Source organism: Lissotriton vulgaris, chromosome 8, assembly GCF_964263255.1.
Source record: "Lissotriton vulgaris chromosome 8, aLisVul1.2, whole genome shotgun sequence".
NCBI classification, from domain to species: domain Eukaryota; kingdom Metazoa; phylum Chordata; class Amphibia; order Caudata; family Salamandridae; genus Lissotriton; species Lissotriton vulgaris.
In genome coordinates, this window is record NC_141696.1 from 1,237,442,797 (window position 1) to 1,237,466,515 (window position 23,719).

The 23,719-nt window shown below is 43.7% G+C and overlaps 1 protein-coding gene across 1 annotated transcript in view; it reads right to left on the reverse strand.

Moving 5' to 3' along the window:
* Nucleotides 1-2,159: 2,159 nt before the first annotated feature.
* The window catches only part of TEX26 (testis expressed 26), a 105,061-nt gene continuing 83,501 nt past the window's right edge, over nucleotides 2,160-23,719 (reverse strand). Inside the window, exons 7-8 of the mRNA XM_086935139.1 lie at nucleotides 4,377-4,538; nucleotides 2,160-2,408 (exon numbers count right to left, since the gene is read on the reverse strand). Coding sequence (XP_086791265.1) covers nucleotides 2,275-2,408; nucleotides 4,377-4,538 — 296 coding nt within the window. The 3' untranslated portion in view covers nucleotides 2,160-2,274. The remainder of the gene's footprint in view (nucleotides 2,409-4,376; nucleotides 4,539-23,719) is intronic.

Consider the following 23,719-nt stretch of genomic DNA (forward strand, 5'->3'; position numbering starts at 1 on the left):
TGTTTAATTTCATTGCTTATCACTATTTGTTTAAATAGGTTGCAGCATTGGAACCTGTATTGTTAATTCAAGTGCCAATCGTAGCACCCTTTGTGCATTTGGTTTTGGTCCTCCAATAAAATACTTAAGAGTTATGGATTTGCATTATCAACTCCAATTCCAAAGTTTCACCACAGTCATCTGAGCTACATGAACTTTTATAAAGTTGAGCAAGGTGTATCTTGTACATGATTACAATGAAAATCATAATCAGTGTGCCTGGCTTGAAGCTATTCTCGACCCTCGCAATACAATGTTCCAAGCACAAGAACAGCTCCACATCTAGGCCCAGAAGGTGGTAGGACAGCCGAGGTTTCTTTGTTCACCATTATATTTACTGTTCCACCTCATTCGACTGTCATTTGTGAGATTAGATATAGCTGAGCATCGGTCTTTACACTAAGTTATCTGGGGATTCAGACATACAACAAGAGTATTTGTTGCATCCAATTTGAGAGCAAAAGTAGAAAGGAACTGGAAGATCAATGTCAAAGCGCAGTTCTAACTATGTGCACTGTCCAGTTGTTGCACCAGAAAAAGAGAAAAGGCGTCCCTGGAGACTTAAAAAAAATATAGGCTAAAAAAGTATACTAAGAATTACATTTCTAATCATAGACATCTTTGGTTCATTTTGTACTCTGTAGTAGTGAAGAAAAATGCATGGTAATTTTAAGAGTTCAACAGTTGCAGTGTGCTGACAAACAACATTTTCTCATTGACACTTTTTGTACATTGCAAGTGTCAATATTTTTTTTGCAGTATCTGAATGCACATTTGTACTTGAACCGACTTCTGAAGACTATAGTTTTTACGATGAAAGTGGTTTCTGTCATTAGTGCTGCAAACAGATTGACATTCCAGTGAACCACAATTACAATGTAGTTGTAAACCTATGCTGTTGCAATATGGCTACCTTGTGTGAGAGCTCCCGGGCCAGGTGGATATTTTGTGGCTGTGACCATGCAGGGATGGTAGTGTCGTCTTTGTGAGCAGGTGGTAGGAGTTGAGGAACCTATCGGCAGCCTGGTGATGCAAGAGCTTTCCTCTGCTGGTTGACATCTTTGAGCATGGAGTTTTTCTTGACACCTCTCCTTTGCCTGTTGTGCAGATAGTGCCTGCCAGGCAGCTTAGTGTTGCTTTACTGCCTTTTAATCAGTTTGGCCATGTGCTCCATTACTGAAGATGACCTTCCTTTGGTAAGGCCAATCGAAGGCACAAAGACACAGGGGTTTTAGGTTTGAGTCACAAGGGAGTGGATGTCATGGACTGCCTGACATTTGGGTGAAACCTTTCAGTAGAGGGCTGTTATGGGTGGAATGCATCAGGAGAGTGCTTTAAGAGCAGAGGTGATGGAGTGACACACTAGACGCCCTGGTGGAATCTCTGAATGTGGCCGGAGTGTGCTTAACTGAGGGCTAGTGAATACTTTTGCTGGTCAACTGGGTCCAGGTTGAGCTTTAGTAAACCGATTTCAGCCTGCAGTAGAGTGCGACTACTCTGACCGGACCCCTAAGATGCGAGGTGATGGGAGCATACAGAATGCTGGAGACTTTGAAAGTCATATGCAGGCAACTCCGGTAATTTGAAGATCGTTGATCTCAATTCATCAATCTGGAGTGCCACCACCTTAATTCCAGAGGTGGGACTGCAAGACAGATTCAGAGTTATCCCATGATCACCATGCTCCACAATAGCAAGTTAACATTCTGCAAACATGGGAACAAGGGGAAAGTCTTATTTCATAATTCATGTAATGTGATATTTCCAGATGTCACTAGCATCTCTGTGAATAGACATTAAGAGTTGGCTCGATCTGAAGAACATTTCTAGCCCCTGTAGCAAAGATGGGGATTTTTATCTTTGGTCTCTGGAGAGTCCCGCTCTGAAGAATGGTGGAAGGTGCTGAGTTTTCTGGTTGCGAGCATTCCAGTAGTGGGAGCTCCTGGTCCTTGGTCCGGTCAGTGTGAGCCAACAAATATTGACTTTGGACAGGATGAAACAGCTACAAATAGATCTTTGTTGTGGATCTTCTTCCACAAACCGAGCTTTGTAAATATGTTTAGGACTGTTGTTGTTTTCTTCCTTCAATACATTTCTTAAATACTCACTCTTAAATGAAATCACACTATTCAGATTGTTTATAAGAAATCAACTGAGCTACCATTAATGCTTATTTTGAATTTCAACAGCAGACATAACACAAAATAACATATGAAGTGTTGTTTTAAGTAATTCTCAGATTGAAGGCTGAGGAGGACATGCTGGAGGCGGAGATGGTAGAGGCGGGTCACATTGTTCAGTTTTGGATGCTGCTACGTTATCTTCTTTCCTACCTACAGTGTTCAGGAATGCTTGGATTGCCTTTCTCTCTGTGAAAACAACAATAAAAATAGCACAAATGTATCAATGCCAGAATATAAAATATGAAACCTCAGAACAAAACACCAGCAACAATGGCTGAAAGTATGTTTAGAAGACAATGAAACACTGCAGCTTCTCTAGTTGTATTTAAAGGTTGCTGTGTGCTTAGAACCCCAGTGACCAAATCTTCCCTGCCTTTAGTTTAATGATATGGCTTAATATGTGTATTCGTTTGTGGCAGTCAATAGCCTAAATCTCACCTCCTGCTGGCAAAGACCATTCCCCTATTGAAATGTTTTACAAAGGAGTCAGGGACAACTGCAAATATTCTGTAACACCAGAAAGGAAAAATAAATTTGTATTGGGAAAGTAAGCGAGCAGGACGATAGAGAGGGTTACGGAAGATTGCCTCTTGTTCAGAGATGAAGAAGGATCAATCACACCTAAAGATGAACCCCCCTCTACAGCCCATGGACAGATGATCACACCACAGATGATGGGCCAATGTAATCAATCAGATAACAACCAGGGAGAGAATGGGAATGTGGCCTACTCTCATAGTTTAAGTATATCCTGGACACAGAAAGGCTGTATGAGTTAAAGGGAAGTATGTTTGATTGATTACTCTTTGGTTTTTTACATGTTAGCGTCTTAAACATTTTAAATAAAATGATATGGAGCCATATGTTCTAAATGTGTCCCATGAAGACATTATTCCTGTCACGTTATTCATACCAATTTTCTAAAACGTTAATGGAAAGGGGACAATCAGAGGGTCTATTAACACCAGTCATGGATGGATGGATGTAGCTTAAACCTGCTAAGGGCCTGGTTAAGGGTTTGAAGGGCAGTGTACTCCATCAACAATGCAAGGGAGTACCCTGTCTTGTCGCCAAACTCTCAGTTTCCATGCCTCTTTTAAAAAAGGATGGAGCTAAAAGCCCATTCGGCAAAAGGTTTCCTCTGATGGCTCTATAGAGCCTAGGCGGTCAGAGGAAGGACATTACACTGTCCACCCTATTTAGGGTGGACTATATAATATATGTTTTTCGGTTCATCACTGCCAGGAAAAGCCTAGGGACAGAAAAACACAATAATTATCCCCACACCCTGGAAAAGAACTCAATCAGAGTGTGGGGTCATTCGTTTTGCAGAAACAAACTCCCTCTTGTGCTTAATGGCAATAGATATAGGTGTATGTCTCGATTTGAGATCATATGGCTCTTGTAAAAATGTGTTTATGGTTGTAACTAAAAAACTATTTTAATTTAATTTAATTTTAATTATGCACAATTGTGCCAAAATTACATACTGACTACAGCATGTAATACATTTGTAAAACGATGAGTTTGTTAAAAAATGCAAATTATACAATGAATATCTAGCCATGTTTAGTGTAGGACCTGATCCAAAGTTAACTACGCCCAGGTAACTCTTTTGCTTAAAGAATTGTGGGCCCGATTCACAAAAGTAATCTGAGACAAAATCCAAATTTTACCACTTTCCATATTAACAAAAGGCATTTAGGAGTACTAAAGTTAGGATTTTGTCTCAGTTAAACTTAAGTTTTGGTCTTAAGTTTAACTTAAAACAAACTTAAGTTTAATTGAGACAAAATCCTGGTTGTAAAGTTAGGATTTTGTCACAGTTAAACTTACATTTGCCTTAAGTTGAACTTAAAAGTAAAATTTTACTTTAACTGAGACAAAATCCTAACTTTAGTACTCCTAAATGCCTTCTGTGAATACAGAAAGTCGTAAAGTTAGAATTTTGGCTCAGATTACTTTTGTGAATCGAGGCCACTGACTTTAACCATTACGCTATCAACCCCTTTAAAAATGCTGTTCTTTCTGCTGGATTTCCCCTCAAAAATATGTAACCCATACACTATAAAGCAACATTAATCACCAGTAGTAAATCAAAGGACAAATTTACACTAAACACAATCCAACAAATACCATGGTATCAATAATTACCATCCTTTGGAATTTTTCGAACATATCTTTTGACTTCATCTGGATCTACAGAACTTAAGGCCAATTGAAGGTCTAAATACGTCGTCCCAAAATGTCTTTGGTAAGTAGTGCGTTGAATCCTGTTTTCTTGGTTTTTGATATGTGCCTTTATCACTGTAGGAACTGAAAGAAGATTCCAGTCCAGTTAGTGACTTATAGAGGAATACTGTACACTAATGTAAAAACACAGAAAACATGCAATACATTTTACATAACAATCCAGACCTTCCCTTTAAGGGAAGATTTTCCCTGCAAAATATAGAACGAAAAGATGGTCACAGGGAGTGAGAAATAACATTTTAATTAGCTGAGAAATAAATTGAGTTTTTTCAAGATAGTTTGTCTGTGTGGTTCACCAACAGATTTGGATGTAATCTGCCACATTTACATTTATTTGCCTTTGCAAAAGAAATAATATTGGAGACACATATGAGTATGTGGGGGATAATATGCATAAGGTCAGTGCAGCACAACCGTTAGCAAATTATTCCGATGTATGGCACAATGAAACTATAATTTTAAGTCCCTCACAATCTCGAGAAAAAAGGGTATTAGAAGAATGAAACAGGTAACAAAGTGACGAAACAGAGCTAGATCTTAATAAGTATTGGAAGTATTGCACAATTCTTTTCATAACACTTAAAGTGTGGGTTAGGAAAGGTTAGCATTATGCCCTATCAATGGGATATTTCTCATCCAAATATGTGAGTAATAAATGAGCAGCACTATTTTTAGGTCATCAGATAAATGTTTGGAAGAGAACAGGACTTTGCATTCAATCATAAATGATGATGTTTGATTGCTTGTACTTGGGACGGGGCCAAGAGCGTTTCTCCACATAACCCAATATTTTACCCTTTTGATAAAGAATTCAAATGCAGATCTTGAAATAGTGACAAGCTGCTGGCAAGCTCTAGGACACCTAGTTCTATCCAAAATTCACAAAACCACTTTGACAGTACAAACTCTTTGCATACCGGGGAAACAACTCAAACATTTTTTATTTAAAACACGGATTAAATGTACGCTGATGCTGAAATCATCATCATGAATATAACAGAGGTCATGTTAACATCCAGAGACCAGGTTCAAGCCGGCACACTGATCTGACTAGATCTCTCAGAGACATCTCAAGGAACTCTTTGCAATAGGGGTAAAAGTTCTGTTATCAGATTATTACTTTCTCTCATTGTGCACCCACATGGTTTACCTTGGTTTGTACCTACCACAGCCTCTCAATGTTCACTTATAGTGAACCCCAAGCATTCTCCCACACCTTCTTCAAAAGCTACTTGTTCCACTTCCACATATTATAGACAGCCAGGACATTGGTTATGACGTGATACACAGCTGCATTTTGGAATCTATGATGGCTCTGAGTGTCAACAGCAGGTCAAGGATATTTTTATGAATATCCAATAATGAATATCATAATGATTACAGCTTAACTAGTTGTGCCTCAATGCCACTCAAGTAAGTTTTGCAAGTATTGCATGTTATTGCAAGCCTACCATGCTACCACTTAACTGGGCATATGCCATGAGTTTGCCCCATACCCTTCATATTTTATTCACATTGTAGGAGTTCAGAGTTTTTTCAATTCTATTCCCTTACCACTCGGCGTTGGAGGTTAAATTCCCTTACCGATGAATGTGCCAGCTTTAGTAACATTGCTTCAAGCACTGCACACGATTGTTAACAGGTATTTGCAGTTAGCTTCGATATTCCTACAGTCCAAAGATAACCACTAAAATGGACTTTAGCTGATTTATAATATCGTTGTGTCCCTTTGTATTGCAGAAGGACATATTGTAGCTATCTGGAAGGAAGGCACATATAATCGGGGCCCCAGAGATGAAATTCAGGAGGTATGCAGATATGTACCCCGTTATTAATCAATATGGTTGACAGGTTAAAGGAGGGCTCTAATGTTGTTCTTCTACTGACTGAGGCATGATAGTAGATTCAAGAATATGAGAGAGATGTGAGATGTGGGGTGCCAAATTGGATGATTTACAGTATGGTTGTGAATATAAACATGGTAGATCATTATTGTTGTTTTTAAGCATTATACTGAGTGGGTCTATCATGGGGCTAAATTAGGAAAAATGTGCCTAAAAAGCTAGTTGAATCGGCTGTTAAGTCTACTTCAATGCTTTAATGTTTTAATGATGTTTTGTGAGGACAATTTATTGACATATATTTGTATTTTTTATATTTCTTATTGTATTGAGATATATTTGTATTTTTTATATTTATTTAGATAATTCCCCAAAATAATTATGTTATGAGGAGAAAAAAAGAAAATAAGAAAGACAAAAAACTATCCTTGTCTTGAGAAAGGTGGTGCATATCAGACAGCACACCGAAACGCGTTGACCCCGGAGTTTTTAATTAAATTCGAGGGACTATTCTGCTGAGTACTTTTGATATTAGCCTGATTTTGTCAAAAGATCCCAACAAATTAATATTTGGGGATGTTTTCGAAATGATTCACTAATTTTGTCTCTTTTTCTGTAATATGTTTTTATGAATTTAAAAACATTTTGGGATCATGAATGTGATTTTCATTGTCATCTTTTCAACACTATTTTATTAAAAAATACATTTGTATATTTTCTTAGAAATTGTTAGCATCAATTGCATTGTGTTTATATTGGCAACCGTGGGGGTCTCTTATTCTGGCACCTGTGTGGATGGAACATTGAATGGATGATATGAAGGGGGATTGTTAGCGACATTGTTTCCAAGGGAATTTGTATTTTACAATGTTAAAAAACTGTCAGGGGGTCCCTGCCTGCCACGAGTCCGACACTGATTGTTGTCCCTCTTCCTTTCCGCCTCGACGCTTGCAGGAGGACCGTGTTCCCTTTAAGGCAGCTTGGGTTTCCCAGGAGGGCGGGGCTGCCTCTCTGACGTCACACCAATTTCACCAATCGGACGAGAGCTCGGTGCTGATAGCGGAAGGCCGGGAGACGGGTGGCGCGAACGCGGCCGGAGAGGAGGAAGTGCCCCAGGAGTCCGTGTCCAGGAAGGAAGCTGCTGGAGCAGGATTATCGCCCTCAGAGACCGGAGTCGAACTCGCCAGGAGGTCAGCGCCGGAGAAGTCGGGGGGCCAACGTTTCCATGCTGCGCCCAGCCACATTTCACCTGGAGAAGTGTGGCTCCGCAAGGTACGGGCTAAACAAAGGGGAGTGTTCTCTTCGGCGGGAGGGACTGGCTAAAGGGCGGCTAGGCAGTCACAGAACGTTTTTCACCCTCACTGAGAAAAAGTGCACTAAAACGGTTACGGTACCCGGTGATTCCCTTCACGTCCTCTCTTTCTCCTCCTGCCATTCCGTATTGTGGTGCTCGCCAGTAACGCGGCGCATTTTTTCCTTTCTTTCTTTTGTCGAGGGACCCCACACACCGGAGCACCTTCTGAAGAGCCCAACCCCGCGAGTTTGGAAAAGAAGTCAGCCGGATTAAGACTGTCCCTGTTCTTGGATCCATGAGAGTTGTGTTGTTTTGGATCTCGACTCTGTTTAAATAAATCTTCTTTACCTGCAACAGACGTCTCAGTCGTCTCTATACCTCCTTGGTCCTACCAATCACACATTCCCCCCCCTCTGTCAAGCCTTACAAAAACCCCCACCACCCCTACACTCCATTTATCTCTGTACCCTAAAATCCACTTTCCATGCCCAAACTCCAATTATTCCTGACCTCTAAAAACCCCTTAACACCCTAAACATTACCCATTCCTGAACCCGAAACACCACAGTAGTCCTAAACTCCACGCAAGTTTGGATTAAAATGTTTCTTTGGATTTAATTTTTTTTGTATTTTCTTTAAATTGTCTTTACTTAACATTTGTTTTCAATGATTTGGTTCCCTCCAATGCGGTTTCTGAGTTTTAGTTTTTCCATTAATTCATACACATCATACCTGTATAGGTGGCAACAAATGTTTCAGTGTTTATTCAGTTGACTATAAAACAATCAACTACAGAATCGTGAAGACTAAAGAGTATACAATTTATGGGTAGGCTCTCACATACAGATTTCTAATGATCTTTCCTTTTAGCTAACATGTTACTTTATGTCAGCCATTCACCTATTAGATAGTCAGATGTGTCTGCTAATAAAGGGTGGTCGTTCTTCCCCCAAAACCTTGCAGGGGGAAGTTAGGTTGCTGATTTAGTGTCTCACTACACAGAAGAGAAATCTGATAATTGGACACTACTTTGGACAGGGCACCTTTGTGGGATTTTTGAAACAGTTTTCTGACTGTGCATGTTTTGGGCAAAAGCGATAGGGATGAAGAGTACAATTATGACTGGTATAGAAACTATTCTCCCCAACATGGCCTTTGTGTTTTACTTCTTTTTACTAGATTTCTTTAAGTAACATGATATATCATTCACATTCACTAGATTCCTTTTTTCACAATTTGCCATGTTAAAAAGTTATATGAACAAAGATGTGTTGTTACTATTAGTCCAGAGGGGCTACATCTTGCACCTGGACTCACTTAAAACTTGTCAAACTATGGTACGTGTGAATAGTGCTTTGGGCTCAGACACTCTTCGCCATTCTGAAAATAGACTGCACATACACAGAAAAAAAGGCTTAAGTAAACACGGTGAACTGTCATAGTAAATTATGAATACAAATGTCAGGATTCACTAGAGTTATCTGGGTGGACAGTTTGAAAAAATAAAAACAAGTTCATCAAGTTAAGCAGAGGTACTGATCGAAACTGACAATCCACCTTAGTGTTAGCATACAAAATATCTAATACCATCAGATCAACGACAGTCTGCAGATGTTTATTTTTTTTAAACTTAAACATAATACGCATTAGTGGGTATGTCACATATCTTGATGTTAGGCAACAATCGTCACTTCATTTAAGAATATGTCAGACAAAAGGGATGTGGGAAAATCACAAAGTGCCAAAAAGACACTATCTCAATAAAGTATCTTATCTTTCCCTCCTCGTGTGTTATCAATGATGGAGACAATAACTATTTTTCCTTTTTTCAAATATTTGGCCTTTGTGACATCTACCACATACAAAAAATTATTGTAATTGCTGTTTCACAAATGAGGGAATACAACTCGCCTGCATGTGCATCTCAATTCATAATTTCTGCTAGTTCCCACTATTTTGAAATGAGTGTCATGTAGTAGGACTAGGGCTCAGAAAATACAAAATAGAATGGTGTGGTAGTTGTGACCAATGAAAACGTAATGTCACTGATCAAACTGTTGGTACTAGAAAGAAACAAATATTGAATTAATGACTTGTTCAGTGGTGCACCAGCATAGCCAAATATTATGTATGTCTAGGATCAGCCTACTAATTATGTTTTGGGGTTTTTGGGGGAAGTATGAAATGCAGAGTGGTAGACGTACAAATATCAAATATACCTGTCTGAAAACGTACAAATAGACGAGTTGGAACATATGGAATGAACTTTAATGTTTGACGTAGAACAACATTAGGGATCTTTTGGCAATTTGGCAGTACAAGACATCAATCATATAGCAATGGACCTGTTTTTAAAATGCGAGTTTGGAGTACATCCATTCAGTAGGATTTGAGATATAAGCTTTTTTTTAAAAAGGTGTCAGGTTGGCTTGTGAGGGTTAACACTTTTGTATGTCTCAGTAATTCACAACTTATGTCATTCACATTTGAATTTTTCGACATATGTGACTAGTTCCAGAAGGGCTCTGTAGAAGTTTTTATCACCATCTCGAAAAACACAAATTGATTTTGATTCATGACACTTGCTATATGGAAAAAAATCTCCCCGCAATGGGTGGCCAGCATAAGTGGTGTCCGACCCATTTGGGGTGTGGGGGAGGGCACAAAGGAGTCGAAAACTGAGTAACAGGACACAAAAAAACAGTTTGTGATTCACAAGACAAAACACGATTGCACAAGCCACAATGCTGTGAAAAATCACAAATCGGATACAATTACAACTTTCTAAAAGGATTTTTTTTAAACTGAGAAAGGCAGGTGGTTTTGAGGCAGAGAGATAGACAGCAAGTGAGAGGCAGCAAAAAAATTACAGATGGAGAGCCAAAGTCTGTCTGTAGTGGAGATTTGAGCAGAGGGTTTGGCTATCATTTAAACATTTAAACAAGCTATGTGTTCACGCGCAGCGGCCGCGCCGGTGGCGCGCCAAAGGCAAGCCCGTCTGCGCCCGCCCGGGACCGGGGGCCACCCCCCTGCCCAAATCATAAACTCGATTACTTACTCTCAAAATGAGTTGTATAATCTAAGACCCAAGGCTCACCAACAATGTAATACCCTGAACCCTGAGGACCATATGCCCCAATGCAATGAATGTGCATTCGCCTTTTCCAATGCAGAGAGAGGAATAACCGGAGAAAATGGCTGGACCCATAAGGAAAATAATGCTATATCCATTGGCGAGATATCTAGACATTTTACATTTATTAGCACAAATTGCAGATCTCTTCCGAAACATAAGGAGGACATTTGTAACTTATTTATGGATCTTCAACCAGACGCTATGTTTCTGACTGAAACATGGCTTAATGCCAGTTCACGCCCAGATATTGCTATAGCTCTACCACCAAACTACACCTTTGTCAGAAGAGATAGGATGGGACAAACTGGGGGTGGTATTGGAATTATTTTCAATAAAAATTAAATTTCTTGCAAATGAGAAGATTTAACGATGGCCAATTGTGAGGCAGGCCTCTTCAAAATCACCCTCACACCACAAATTACCTTTACCGGAATGTTGATCTACCGCCCCCTGGGGCCGCAGGAGAATGGGCGGCAGCTCTTCCTGAGTTTATTTCCCCTTTTTTGTTAGAAGCGTCCATTTTTTTAATTTTAGGAGATTTTAACCTGCACTTCGATGACCGTACCTGTCCTATGGTGGTCAACCTCTTAGCTGATTTAGAGTCCCTTAATGTACATCTTTGCAACATAGACCCCACACACTCAGCAGGCCACCAATTAGATCCTATCTTTGCCAATTTTAATAACCTTATATGTGAGCCGACACTGCCCTTAATATGGTCCGACCATTATCTGATTAGCTTTAAAATCAGACTGCCCGAAACTACAGTTTTAGATAAGCCTGAGAATTCTTGCTATAGGAATTGGAAAAAACTCAATATAGAGGATCTTAACGCCCAGTTAACAAATTTGAGACCTAATTTCAATTTAGACGATCTCAATACTAGGGATCAGGATATAATCTATAACTGGTTAGCCAAAGCGGTAAAGATAGTCATTCCTCTCAAGAAGAATAAACGGAAATCTAACAGACCTCCAGTACCTTGGTTTTCCGAAAAGCTAAAAACAGAAAAAAGCAAATGTAAAAAACTGGAGAGACGATGGAGGAAGAACTATGACACGGCCAGCAAAAATACCTACAAGCAAGTCAAGTCAAAGATCTTTATTCGGATTTAAAAACATCCTTAAAAGTACATGTGAAACACAACATCATCCATGAAACGCAGTAAAACATCATTAAAAATTGATTAAAAATGACATGATTAACCTTCATTGTACGTTACATATAAATACACATTACATAAAATACAAATATCAGACAAAAATGGTGATTACAGAAATACCTACAAGCAAGCCCTGAAGGCCTATCATCTGCTATGTAAAATAACAAAAGGAGATTTTATCAAAAACACCATTTAGAGGCACAAAACAACTCCAGAACTCTATTTAAAGTGTTAAAGGATCTGGCGGGAGCTACAACTCACCCAGAACCTCCGACACTGTCCCCAATACAATGTAACTGCCTGGCGAAATACTTTAACGACAAAGTAGCTAACATCTACTTAGCCCTTGGCGGTGATGATATTCCTAACCCAAACCCCATTAATAGATTCAAGCCCCAGAGAGTTCAACGAGCTGGCAGATAATCCCAGGAAATTACTGACAGTCTGGCAGCCGTTTGACAAAAACACATTTGAGAAACGCTCAACACCATTAAATCGGGCTCCCCTAACGACCTCATGCCAGCTGAAATTTTTAAACAGCTTGATCACGACACACTAAATGTCATCAGAACACTATTGAACGCATCACTAAGGGAAGCGGTAGTACCAATAGAATGGAAGCACGCTATGGTAGTGCCACTACTGAAAAAAGCAAATAGTGATCCAGAGGTCTTCTCTAATTTTAGACCTGTTTCGCTTCTCCCCATATTTTCAAAAATTTTAGAAAAACATGTTAATAAACAGTTGGCAGAGTTTATTAAATCCAATAACCTTCTACATCCCTCCCAGTCAGGTTTTAGAGCCGGGCATTCAACCGAATCCACCCTATTAGGAGTTACGGAAACGATCCGTCAAAAGCTTGACAATGGTGGCACAGTGGCACTCCTGCTTTTAGACCTGAGTGCCGCCTTTGACACCATATCTCATGTAATGCTACTCGAAACCCTAGAGGGAATAGGGGTAAAAGGTCTGGCTTTGGATTGGCTAGCGAATTTTCTTTCAGACAGATCTTATCAGGTCTTCTCTAAAAATAATGTCTCCAACATTTTAACCTCCCCTTATGGAGTTCCACAAGAGTCAATCCTCAGCCCACTATTATTTATTTTTGCGAGTATTGCAGAAAGTTTTGGCCTTACTATCTTTTCGTATGCAGACGATACACAATTGGTCTTCTCCTTGTCAACAACAGAAAAAAATAACATCTCGTCTCTACGTTCTGGGTTACAGAACATGGCGGAGTGGATGCACTCCAGGAAACTAAAATTAAATGGAGATAAAACGGAACTACTGATTTTCGGAGAACAAAAAGAGCTTTGGAGACCAACACACTTTCCCACAGAAATGGGCCCTCCGCCAGTAGCAGTCCCATCGGCCAGAAATCTAGGAATAATAATTGATGACAAATTGACTATGCGTGATCATGCAGCCAAAACAGCTTCAGTCTGCTTCGCTATCCTAAAATGGCTAAGAAAAATTCTGTGGCAACTTCCTGAAGGGGCGCAAAGAACTGTAGTGCAGGCCTTGATTGGCTCGAGGCTGGATTATGGGAACATTCTTCTCCTCGGTACCAATAAAGAGATCACGCGACGACTACAGGTCGTACAGGCTGCGAGGGTGCTTCTACGGTTACCGAGGAGGGCACATATCTCCCAACATTTACGCAATTTACATTGGCTCAAAATGGCCAACAGAACCAAGTTTAAAGCGTTATATTATATGTTCAAAATAAACACAGGAGGAGCACCAGCGTACCTGCATAAATTGGTTCATAAATACATGCCAGTTCGCTATCTTAGATCAACACATTTGGCGAAATTTGTTGTTTCAAGATTTAAACGAGCACAAATGGGCGGCCGCTCCTTCGGATATATGGCGCCAGTTTTATGAAATTCTATTCCATTAAAACTACGCCTGGAACCCAACTATATAACATTCCGAAAAGGTATCAAGACATGGCTTTTCAACCAAAACTAAGAATTATAGCTGACTCCCCCTGGTTCTGTACCGATCCAAGGCACCGGGAAACCCTCAGGGTAGCTATTGCGCCATATAAATGGAATAAATAAAATAAATAAATAATCACTTTCATTATGCAAAAGAAACAATTGATGGACGGAATGCTGGCCAATGCAAACATTCACCCCCAGATACAAGGATCTGGGTTTAATCCATCATTCTTTCCCTCACCACATCACCCCAGTTTGGACCCAACCATATGCAAATCAGTCTTGACCCTGTTCCTTGTGGGAACAGTCCAACCCGAACTGCCAAGTAAGGACCTCCCTGGACCGGAAACAAGCTTCCTGGGACTGGTTTGAGGGCATCAGCCTTTATCAGCCAGGCTAGCTTGAATCCAGTGGTGTAGTGAGCAGGCCCAGATCTCTGTACTGGGGTGACATTGTTCTGCATTCTGTCCATAAATTCTTCTTTTTGTATTTATCACTTTCATTACCCTTGCTAGTTGTGGGGAATTGAAGTTCATGCGGGCCATGCACACAGAGTGAAACCTGCCACTAAGATCCTAAACTTAGCAATGTTAAATGATAGGTATTTATCCCTCATTGAAATCTGGACTTTATGTAACCAATCATGTATACTGCTGCACTTTCACAAAACATCAATAAGTCCACAGCACATATTGAGGAGACTGTTTGGGAGTCCAAGATGACAGTGGTCTCATACTGGTCTGAAGGGTGAAAGAGAGAGGGATTTATTTCAGCTGTACTACCTTAATAAAAAAGTCAAATAATGCATCAACTATTCAATTGACATATAGCACAACTCTGCAAATTCTTCCTTGTTAATAAGTTTAGCAAGCTTTTCCTGCAGTTCAGCATGCCAATTATCTCTGACAGAATAATCTGAAACTAGTCGCTATTGGCCCAATAGGTTGTTGAATGTATATCTGAAGCTACTAACTGATTGTTCTTCCAAACTCCTTTGGCAATGAAGAGGAAACTATGAATTGGCATCTGCCAGTCCAATGTGACATTTGAAGTTTTGGTTTCTGGAATAATGGAGAGACAATTTCCTCAATAGAATGGCTTTTTGTATGTTAAAATACCCTAACTAAAGAAATAATTTTACCTGATTCACTATTACAGCAAAAAAGCAGGTACACAAATGATCAAGAGGTAAAATAAAATGGACAGTAGGTCTTACATTGCAAACAAATGACTATGTCATACATGTCAGGTTGAACTTAGCAGTTGCTGATAAATTTGCCTGTGGAGAGAAATTGAGATATAATGTGCCATACTCTGCTCTGCAGTGAAACTTGCCTGTGTTCAGCCTGCCCGTGCCTCCCTAGAGCGCATCCAGGAATTCTGATTCCCTAATGACAATCAAAATAACCCTTATACAGGATTTATTCTGATAAATTGAAAGTCTCGAATACAATGAAAACAGTCTAAATGCAAACGTCTGCAACTCATGCTGGAAAGTAATTTTATATTGGTCTGTGGACTGCTATGAAAGACGTCCTTTAGTTCACCTTTGTTGCAGAATTGTACCTGGGATCTACTTGCACATAACACAGGAGAAAAATAAAATTTGGCCACCGTTAGTTGAAATGGAGTCACTTCTAATCCACAGCCCCAGCATTGCTGTTGAGAAGTACTAATAGCAATAGTATTGGTCTGGAACCCCAACTCCCTAGAAAAACAAATGTATATTCCGCATTGTGGTACTAAACGGGCCTCCAAATACAGGGACACAATATTCTACAGACATGTAGCGATCATAAGACCAACTCGAGTTTGAGATAGATGATCACATCAAAAGTAAGGAGAAAAATACATACATAGCATTCTCATAACTGAAACCAATTAACAATGAAGTGCAAGCCAATGAATTCAGTCAGTTTCAGATATGACAATAGTGGACTCAATCTAAGGTGTTAGTGATAGAAAAATCTAGGTGTTAAGTATCATGGCCGCAAAATTCAATTGGACACACTATTATAAACGAAACAGAATAAGCATTGGAAATGCAATAGGCCTTGCATTTGTTTGAGTTAGAGCTATTGACATTGTAAAGGGCAATGTGATTTACCTATGTGTTCTGGAGTGTATGTATGTATGTGGTGTGTAGTGGAATTATGTGGGTGGGATTGGAATTGTTAGCTGTGGAATTGTGTGGCGTTGAGTTGTGTGTTGTGGAGTGGATTTGTGTAGTGAAAGTATGTGGCATGGTGTGCAGTGGAACTATGTGGATAGTAATTATGTGGCATTGAGTGTACTGGAATTATGTGGTGTGCGATTGTGTATTATGGAGTGTAATTATGTAGAATGGTATTTTGTGTTGTGAAGTGGTATGTATTGGAGTTTAATTATATGATGTGCTGTTATCAGATTCGCTGTGCTGGAGAGCGGGCGGCTGGTCAACAGCGCCCCTACGCTGCCTAGACTGGCCTCGAGAGCGTTGCACAGAGTGACGCCCGACATGCTGGAGCAGGCGCTTGTGGATCATCCATGCCATATTTCGGGTGATTTGGAAAGTGACACCGAGGCTCTGCAGCTGTGGCTCACCGAAAGGCTGAACGATCTTGCCCCTAGGGCAGCCCCCCGGTCCACGGCGACACGGCAATCTGCACCGTGGTTCACGGAGGCGCTTCGTGTGGCTCGCAGCCAATGTAAGGTGGCCAAGAGGACCTGGCGCCTTCTGTATGATGGGGAGGCTAAACTCGCCTACAGGGCGGCTGTGAAGGCCTACCATCGGGACATCCTGGGAGCTAAGAGGGAATATTTGGCCAGGAGGATCGAGGCATCTGCAAACTCCTGTAAGGAGATCTTCACCATTGTGAAGGAGTTTACGACCCCCAGCTCCCATTCGCCTCCATTAGTTTCTCCGGATGCGTGGGTATGTGATCTCGCCGGTTTCTTTACCAACAAGATCAAGGCGATTCAGGCATCCTTTGTGGAGGGACCGGAGGATGGAAGCGGCGTCACTGGGGAGGGCAGCGGACCTCCGCACACGCCTGTGGCGGTGTTGTCTGATTTCCCTGCGGTTTCCAGCGATGCATCCAGGCTGCTGCTGGCCAATCTTAAATCTGGCTCGCCACTTGACCCCTGCCCCGCCAAATTCTTGGCTGGGATGGCGGCTGTGGTGAACCCGCTGGTCAACTCCATCCTCAATGCCTCCCTGAGGGAGGGGAGGGTCCCTAGCTCTTGGAAAAGAGCGATGGTGATCCCCCTCCTGAAAAAAACGGGGCTTGATGCCGAGGCTTTGGCCAATTATAGGCCAATTTCACTTCTCCCGGCCCTAGCGAAGATTACTGAAAAATACGTCCACGGCGTCCTGTCGAGCTTTCTGGAAGCTAACAATCTGCTCCACCCATCCCAATCCGGTTTCCGTCCTAATTTTAGTACGGAAACGGCTTTGTTGGAGGTCACTGAGATCATCAGGGAGACCTTGGATGTCGGCGGTAGGGCCATGTTGGTCATGTTAGACCTGTCGGCGGCTTTCGACACCGCCCCCCACAAGGCGCTTCTAGCTAGGCTTTATGACATCGGCCTTAGGGGGACGGCGCTCAAATGGTTCACATCTTTCCTTGAAAGCCGCCGCCAGACGGTCTGGGTTTCCCAGAGTTCTGCCGAGATGCCGCCACTGGGAGTCGGGGTTCCACAGGGCTCTGTGTTGAGCCCCACGTTGTTCAACATCTTTATGTGCCCTTTGGCGGCCGTGGTGGAGGCATATGGGGCCCAGATCGTCTCCTACGCCGACGATACGCAACTCCTCTTCACATGCGGTAAAGACCAGGAGTTTGATGGAGAGAGAATTCGGGACTGTCTTGTAGTGGTCTTCGACTGGTTCCAGCGGAACAGTCTGAAGGCCAATTCAAGTAAGTCTGAGGTGCTATTCTTTGGTTGCGTCGCCGATCCGGAGTGGCAGCAATGGTGGCCGTCCGACATGAGTGCTCCTGCACAGTCTTCCTTGGTGGCTAAAAATCTGGGTGTCAAGCTGGAAAACCAGCTGTCGCTGAGAACTCATATTCTCGGTCTGGCTGGCACCTGCTATGGAATTTTGAAAATGCTCCGCAAATTCCTGCCCCTATTGTCTGAGGAGCACAGGCGGATTACTGTGCAGGCTCTTATTGGATCAAGGCTAGATTACGCCAATGCCCTCTTTCTCGGCCTCCCTGACTATCTGGTTCAGCGCCTACAGGTGGTGCAGAACTCCGCCGCCCGGGCTATTTTCGGCCTGCGAAGACGAGCTCGAGCTTCCGGGCTGCTACAGACGCTACATTGACTGCCCATCCGGAAGCGGATTCAGTTCAAATCCCTGACGGTGATGCACAAAGCTTTGTTTGGATCAGGGGCCGGATATCTTTGGCGGAGACTGGCCTTCTATCGTCCAGTCCGCTCCTTGCGCTCGGAATTCCTTTTTACAGCGGTGGTCCCGCGGGTGAGGAAGGCTCGTGCGGGAGGGCGCTCTTTCAGCTGTAAAGCTCCCCAGCTGTGGAACTCGCTTCCTCTCACGCTCCTCAGCACTGCCAATCTGCTCCAGTTCAGGGAGAGCCTGAAGACCTGGCTTTTTAATCTTTAGGTTGTTTTACTGTTTTCTTTTCTGTTTCTGATTCTATTCTTGCTGTGTTGTGTTATTTTTACTCTGAGTTGCAGGTGGAAAGCGCCGGGACACTCTATCCGAGTAGCCGTGCGCTATACAAAAGCTCCATAACATAACATAACATAACAAATTTGTGGCATTATGTGGAATTCTGTGGTTTTGATTGGATGTATGTGGTGTGTTGTGAAATTTTGTTCAGCGTAATTATAAGTTTCAAGTTCAGGTTCAAGTTTAGCATTTGTATAGCGCACTACTCACCCAGAGGGTCTCAAGGCGCTTGAGGGATGGAGGTATATTATTTGTCGAAGATCCAAGTTTTTAGTTGTTTTCTGAAGGAGAGGTGGTTCTGTGTGAGGCGGAGATGGGTGGGGAGAGAGTTCCAGGATTTGGCCGCTAAGTAGGAGAAGGATCTTCCCCCATGGTGGATTTATGGATGCGTGGAATTGCGGCGATGGCTTGATTGGACGATCGTAGTTGGCGGGTGGGGGTGTAAAAGGATAGGCGAGTGTTGAGGCATTCGGGTCCTAAGTCGAGAGGGCTTTGTGTGAGTGGGTGAGAAGACGGAACGTTATTCTCTTATTGACGGGTAGCCAGTGGAGGTCTTTCAGGTGACCGGAAATGTGAGCTTGGCGGGGGATGTCTAGTATGAGTCTGGCTGAGGCGTTTTGGATGCGTTGGAGTTTTTTCTGTAGTTTGGCTGTGGTTCCGGCGTAAAGGGTGTTTCCGTAGTCCAATCGGCTTGTGACTAGTGCGTGGGTGACTGTCTTTCTTGTTTCGATGGGGATCCAACAGAAGGTTTTTTTGAGCATACGTAGGATGTTGAAGCATGATGATGAGACGGCGTTGACTTGTCTGGTCATCGAGAGGGAGGAGTCCAGGATGAAGCCCAGGTTACGTGCGTTGTCCTTAGGTATGGGTGCGTTTCCCAGGGCCGGTGGCCACCATGAGTCGTCCCAGGCGGAGGGAGATGAACCTAAGATGAGGACTTCCGTTTTGTCCGAGTTCAGTTTTAAACGGCTGTTCTTCATCTACTCGGCTACTTCTTTCATCCCTTCGTGTAGGTTGGTTTTGGCGGTGTTTGGGTCTTTGGTGAGGGAGAGGATCAGCTGGGTGTCGTCTGCGTAGGAGATGATGTTGAGGTTGTGTTGGCGCGCAATGGATGCGAGGGGGCTCATGTATACGTTGAAGAGGGTGGGACTGAGTGATGATCCTTGTGGTATGCCGCAGATGACTTCGGTGGCCTCTGATCTAAAAGGGGGGAGGCGGACTCTCTGGGTTCTTCCGGCGAGGAACGAGATGATCCAGTCCAATGCTTTTCCTTGTATTCTGATGTTGCTGAGGCGTTGTATAAGGGTGCTGTGACAGACTGTATCGAAGGCTGCGGAAAGGTCGAGTAGGATGAGGGCAGCTGTTTCTCCGTTGTCCAGTAGTGTTCGAATGTCGTCTGTTGCTGCGATGAGGGCGGTCTCGGTGCTGTGTTTGGCTGTGAAGCCGGACTGTGAAGGGTCGAGGGAATTGTTGGATTCGAGGAAGGCGGCGAGCTGACTGTTGACGGCGTTCTCAATGACTTTGGCAGGGAATGGGAGGAGCGAGATGGGGCGGTAGTTCTTAAGTTCAGTGGGGTCTGCTGTGGGCTTCTTCAGAAGGGCGCTGAGTTCGGCATGTTTCCAGCTCTCCGGGAAGGTAGAGGAGTTGAGGGAGCAGTTGATGACGTCTCAGAGATGGGGTGCGATAATGGAGTCTGCTTTGTTGAAAATGTGATGGGGACATGGGTCGGTTGGCGATCCTGAATGGATGGAGTTTCATCAGGTGGATGGTGTCTTCAGTGGTGATTGGGTTCCAGGCGCAAAGGTTGCTGGAGGGGGGTTTTGGTTCGGAGGTGGGTGGGGTGGACTGGTCTCCGGACTGGTTTTCAAAGCTGTTATGTATGTCAGCGATTTTGTTGTGGAAGAATGAGGCTAGGGAGTCGCAGAGGTCTTGGGATGGAGTGATGTCGTTGGTGCCGGCGGTGGGGTTGGTAAATTCTTTGACGATGTTGAATAGTTCCTTGCTGTTGTGGGCGTTGTTGTCGAGTCGATCCTTGAATGCTGATTTCTTGGTGGATCGGATCAGCTGGTGGTGTTTGCGGGTGGCGTTCTTGAAGGTGGCCAGATTGTCAGTGGTTGGGTTTTTTCTCCAGGCTTTCTCGAGGGTGCGACAGAGCTTCTTGGATTTCTTTAGGTCATCGTTGAACCAGGGGGCTTTTTTGCTACCTTGCTTGATTTGATGTTTTTTCAAGGGTGCTAGTTCATCAGCGCTGTGGGTGATCCATTGTGTGAGGTTAGTGGCTGCAAGGTTTGGGTCCGATGATTTTGGAGGAGGGTTTTGGTGAAGCGATATGAAGAGTTGGTCGGTGGTAATTTTGTTCCAGTTTCTGCGTGGAATTCGTTGTGGGTGGTTGTGGGCCGTAGTCTTATTGTAGTTGAAGTGAACGCAGCTGTGGTCTGTCCAATGGAGAGCTGTGGTGTGATTGAAGGAGATGTGTTTGCTGGAGGTGAAGATTGGGTCGAGCCTGTGTCCGGCATAGTGGGTGTGGGTGTTAACAAGTTGTTTGAGTCCGAGATTGGCGAGGTTGTCAAGAAGGGTGGTGGTGTTGCTGCCGTTGTTCTTTTCCAGGTGGAAGTTGAGGTCTCAAAGTAGAATGTAGTCCTCGGAGGGGAGGGCGTGTGGACTGATGAAGTCAGTGATGTCTTCGCTGAATTGTCTGCGGGATCCTGGTGGCCTGTAGATGAGGGTGCCTCTGAGTGTGGTATTGTCTGAACAGGTCGTGATGATGATGGTGTTCTTATGGACGATGGCGATGCCTCCTCCTGTTTGGTTGATGCGGTCCTTTCGGATGATCTTGTAGCCGTCCGGGATGGCTATGGCGATGTCGGGTGCTGATGAGGCGTTCATCCAGGTTTCTGTAAGAAAGGCGACGTCCGGCGATGTGGTGTCGAGAAGGTTCCAGAGTTCAATGGCGTGTCTGTGGACCGAGCGGGTGTTGAGCAGGATGCACTTCAGGTGGTTAGTGTCGGAGCTCTGTTTGGAGTCTGCGGATTTGGTGTGGGTCTTGATGCAGTCGAACCTGCAGGAGTGGCAGGTGAAGGGTCCATGGGTGTGTCCTGGGGCGGCTTGGTAGCAGTTTGGTGGGCGGCCGGGGTTAAGGGCTGAGAGGGTTGCGGCGTCGTATGTTATGCGGCTGAAGTGGGTTTTGCGGGGGCCAGGAGGTATGGCGCTGGGCGCGGTCCAGGCGCGGACGGGCGTAGACGGGCTTACCTTTGGCGCACCTTCGGCACGCATGGGGCGCGTCCGCTGCGCGCAAAAGCATCTGTCATAAGTGGATAGTGGGGGGGCGGAGCGAGGGAGGGTCAGCTGGGAGGAGGGAGCGGGGTGGAGAGGCGGGCTAGGAGGCAACAAAACAACAACAAAATGGCAGCAAACCAAAGTCGAAGCAGGACGAGATTGGGGCACAGATAAGGATATTGCACAGATGTGGGCACCGGCACCGGCACCGGCACAATCAGGCACAATTACAATTAACAAGCAATGCGAGCTTACACAAAAAGCGCTACGAGGTCACACAGGCGCGATGTGGGCTATGCACTGAAAGAGCTATAAATATCACTCAGGCAAATTACAAGCAGCCACAATTAATGCGAGCAGAGCACAGATGCTGATAATGCGATACGATTTCAATTGGTGATGGCAGCAGAGATCAACAAAGCGCTACGATACCAGAATTTGAGGAGGGAGCTTGGGGAGCGACCGCTTCTGAACGAGTCAGGGCGGTCACAGCGTAGGTGCGGAGAGGTCAGCCTCTAACTTCTAGTGGGAGGGAGGGTCAGCTGGGAGGCGGGAGCGGGGTGGAGAGGCGGGCTGGGAGGCAACAAAACAACAACAAAATGGCAGCAAACCAAAGTCGAAGCAGGACGAGATTGGGGCACAGATAAGGATATTGCACAGATGTGGGCCCCGGCACCGGCACAATCAGGCACAATTACAATTAACAAGCTATGCGAGCTTACACAAAAAGCGCTACGAGGTCACACAGGCGCGATGTGGGCTATGCACTGAAAGCGCTATAAATATCACTCAGGCAAATTACAAGCAGACACAATTAATGCGAGCAGAGCACAGATGCTGATAATGCGATACGATTTCAATTGGTGATGGCAGCAGAGATCAACAAAGCGCTACGATACCAGAATTTGAGGAGGGAGCGTGGGGAGCGCCCGCTTCTGATCGGGTCAGGACGAATTCTATGGTGTTGATTGGAAATATGTGGAGTTTAATTGTGTTACAGGGAACTGTGTGGTTATCTTTGCCTACGTGTTTTTGTTTTGTTGTATATGTGTGGTTGATATGTGTTATGTTTATACCAATTGGTTGTACAGGGGTGTTGAGTGTAGTTTTGTACATTTGAGTTGAGTGTAGTGTTATGGAATGGTGTGTATGAACACATACTAAATGCCGCTCAATGCAGGGATATGTACTAAACTGCCACATTTGAAAGAAATACATTTTTGATTTGTTAAGAGACTATCATCTTTTACAAGATGATTGTTTCGCGATTTACATGCCAAATCCATAGCTTTTTTGCTCACCATGCCATTCCAGTTTGGACCCAGCAATATGCAAATCAGTAATGACCCTGCGCCCAATGGGAACAGTCCAGCCTGAACTGCCAGGCCAGGTCCTCCCTGGACTGACTGGAAACAGGCATCCTAGTACCAGTTTCAGGCTTTCAGCCCTCATCAGCCAGGATAGCTTGACTCCAGTGGTATGGAGAGCACAGGACCCACGTCTGGGCATACTGGTCCCACTCGGGGTGACAAATGCAAAAAGAACAATTGATGGACAGAATGCAGAACAATGTCATACATTCACCCCAGTACAGAGATCTGGGTCTAAATCCATCTTTTTTTGCTCACTATGTCTTTCCAGTTTGGACCCAGCCACTAGCAAATCAGTCATGACCCTGCGCCCAATAGGAACAGTACAGCCCGAGTCCAGCGGAGCACAATACAGAATGGTAGGTTCAATCATACAATTCGGATGAGCTGCGCACTTTGTTAATATCAGGCACCAGTTCTAATAAACAAATGAAGCACTGGAGTGGGGCGAGATGCACATTTTGTAAATAAAGGCCTGCGGCCACCGTTGGCTGCTACTCCGAGGAAACGAAAGGAGTGCGGCTGCTATTGTTAAAGCATGCAGCGCTGC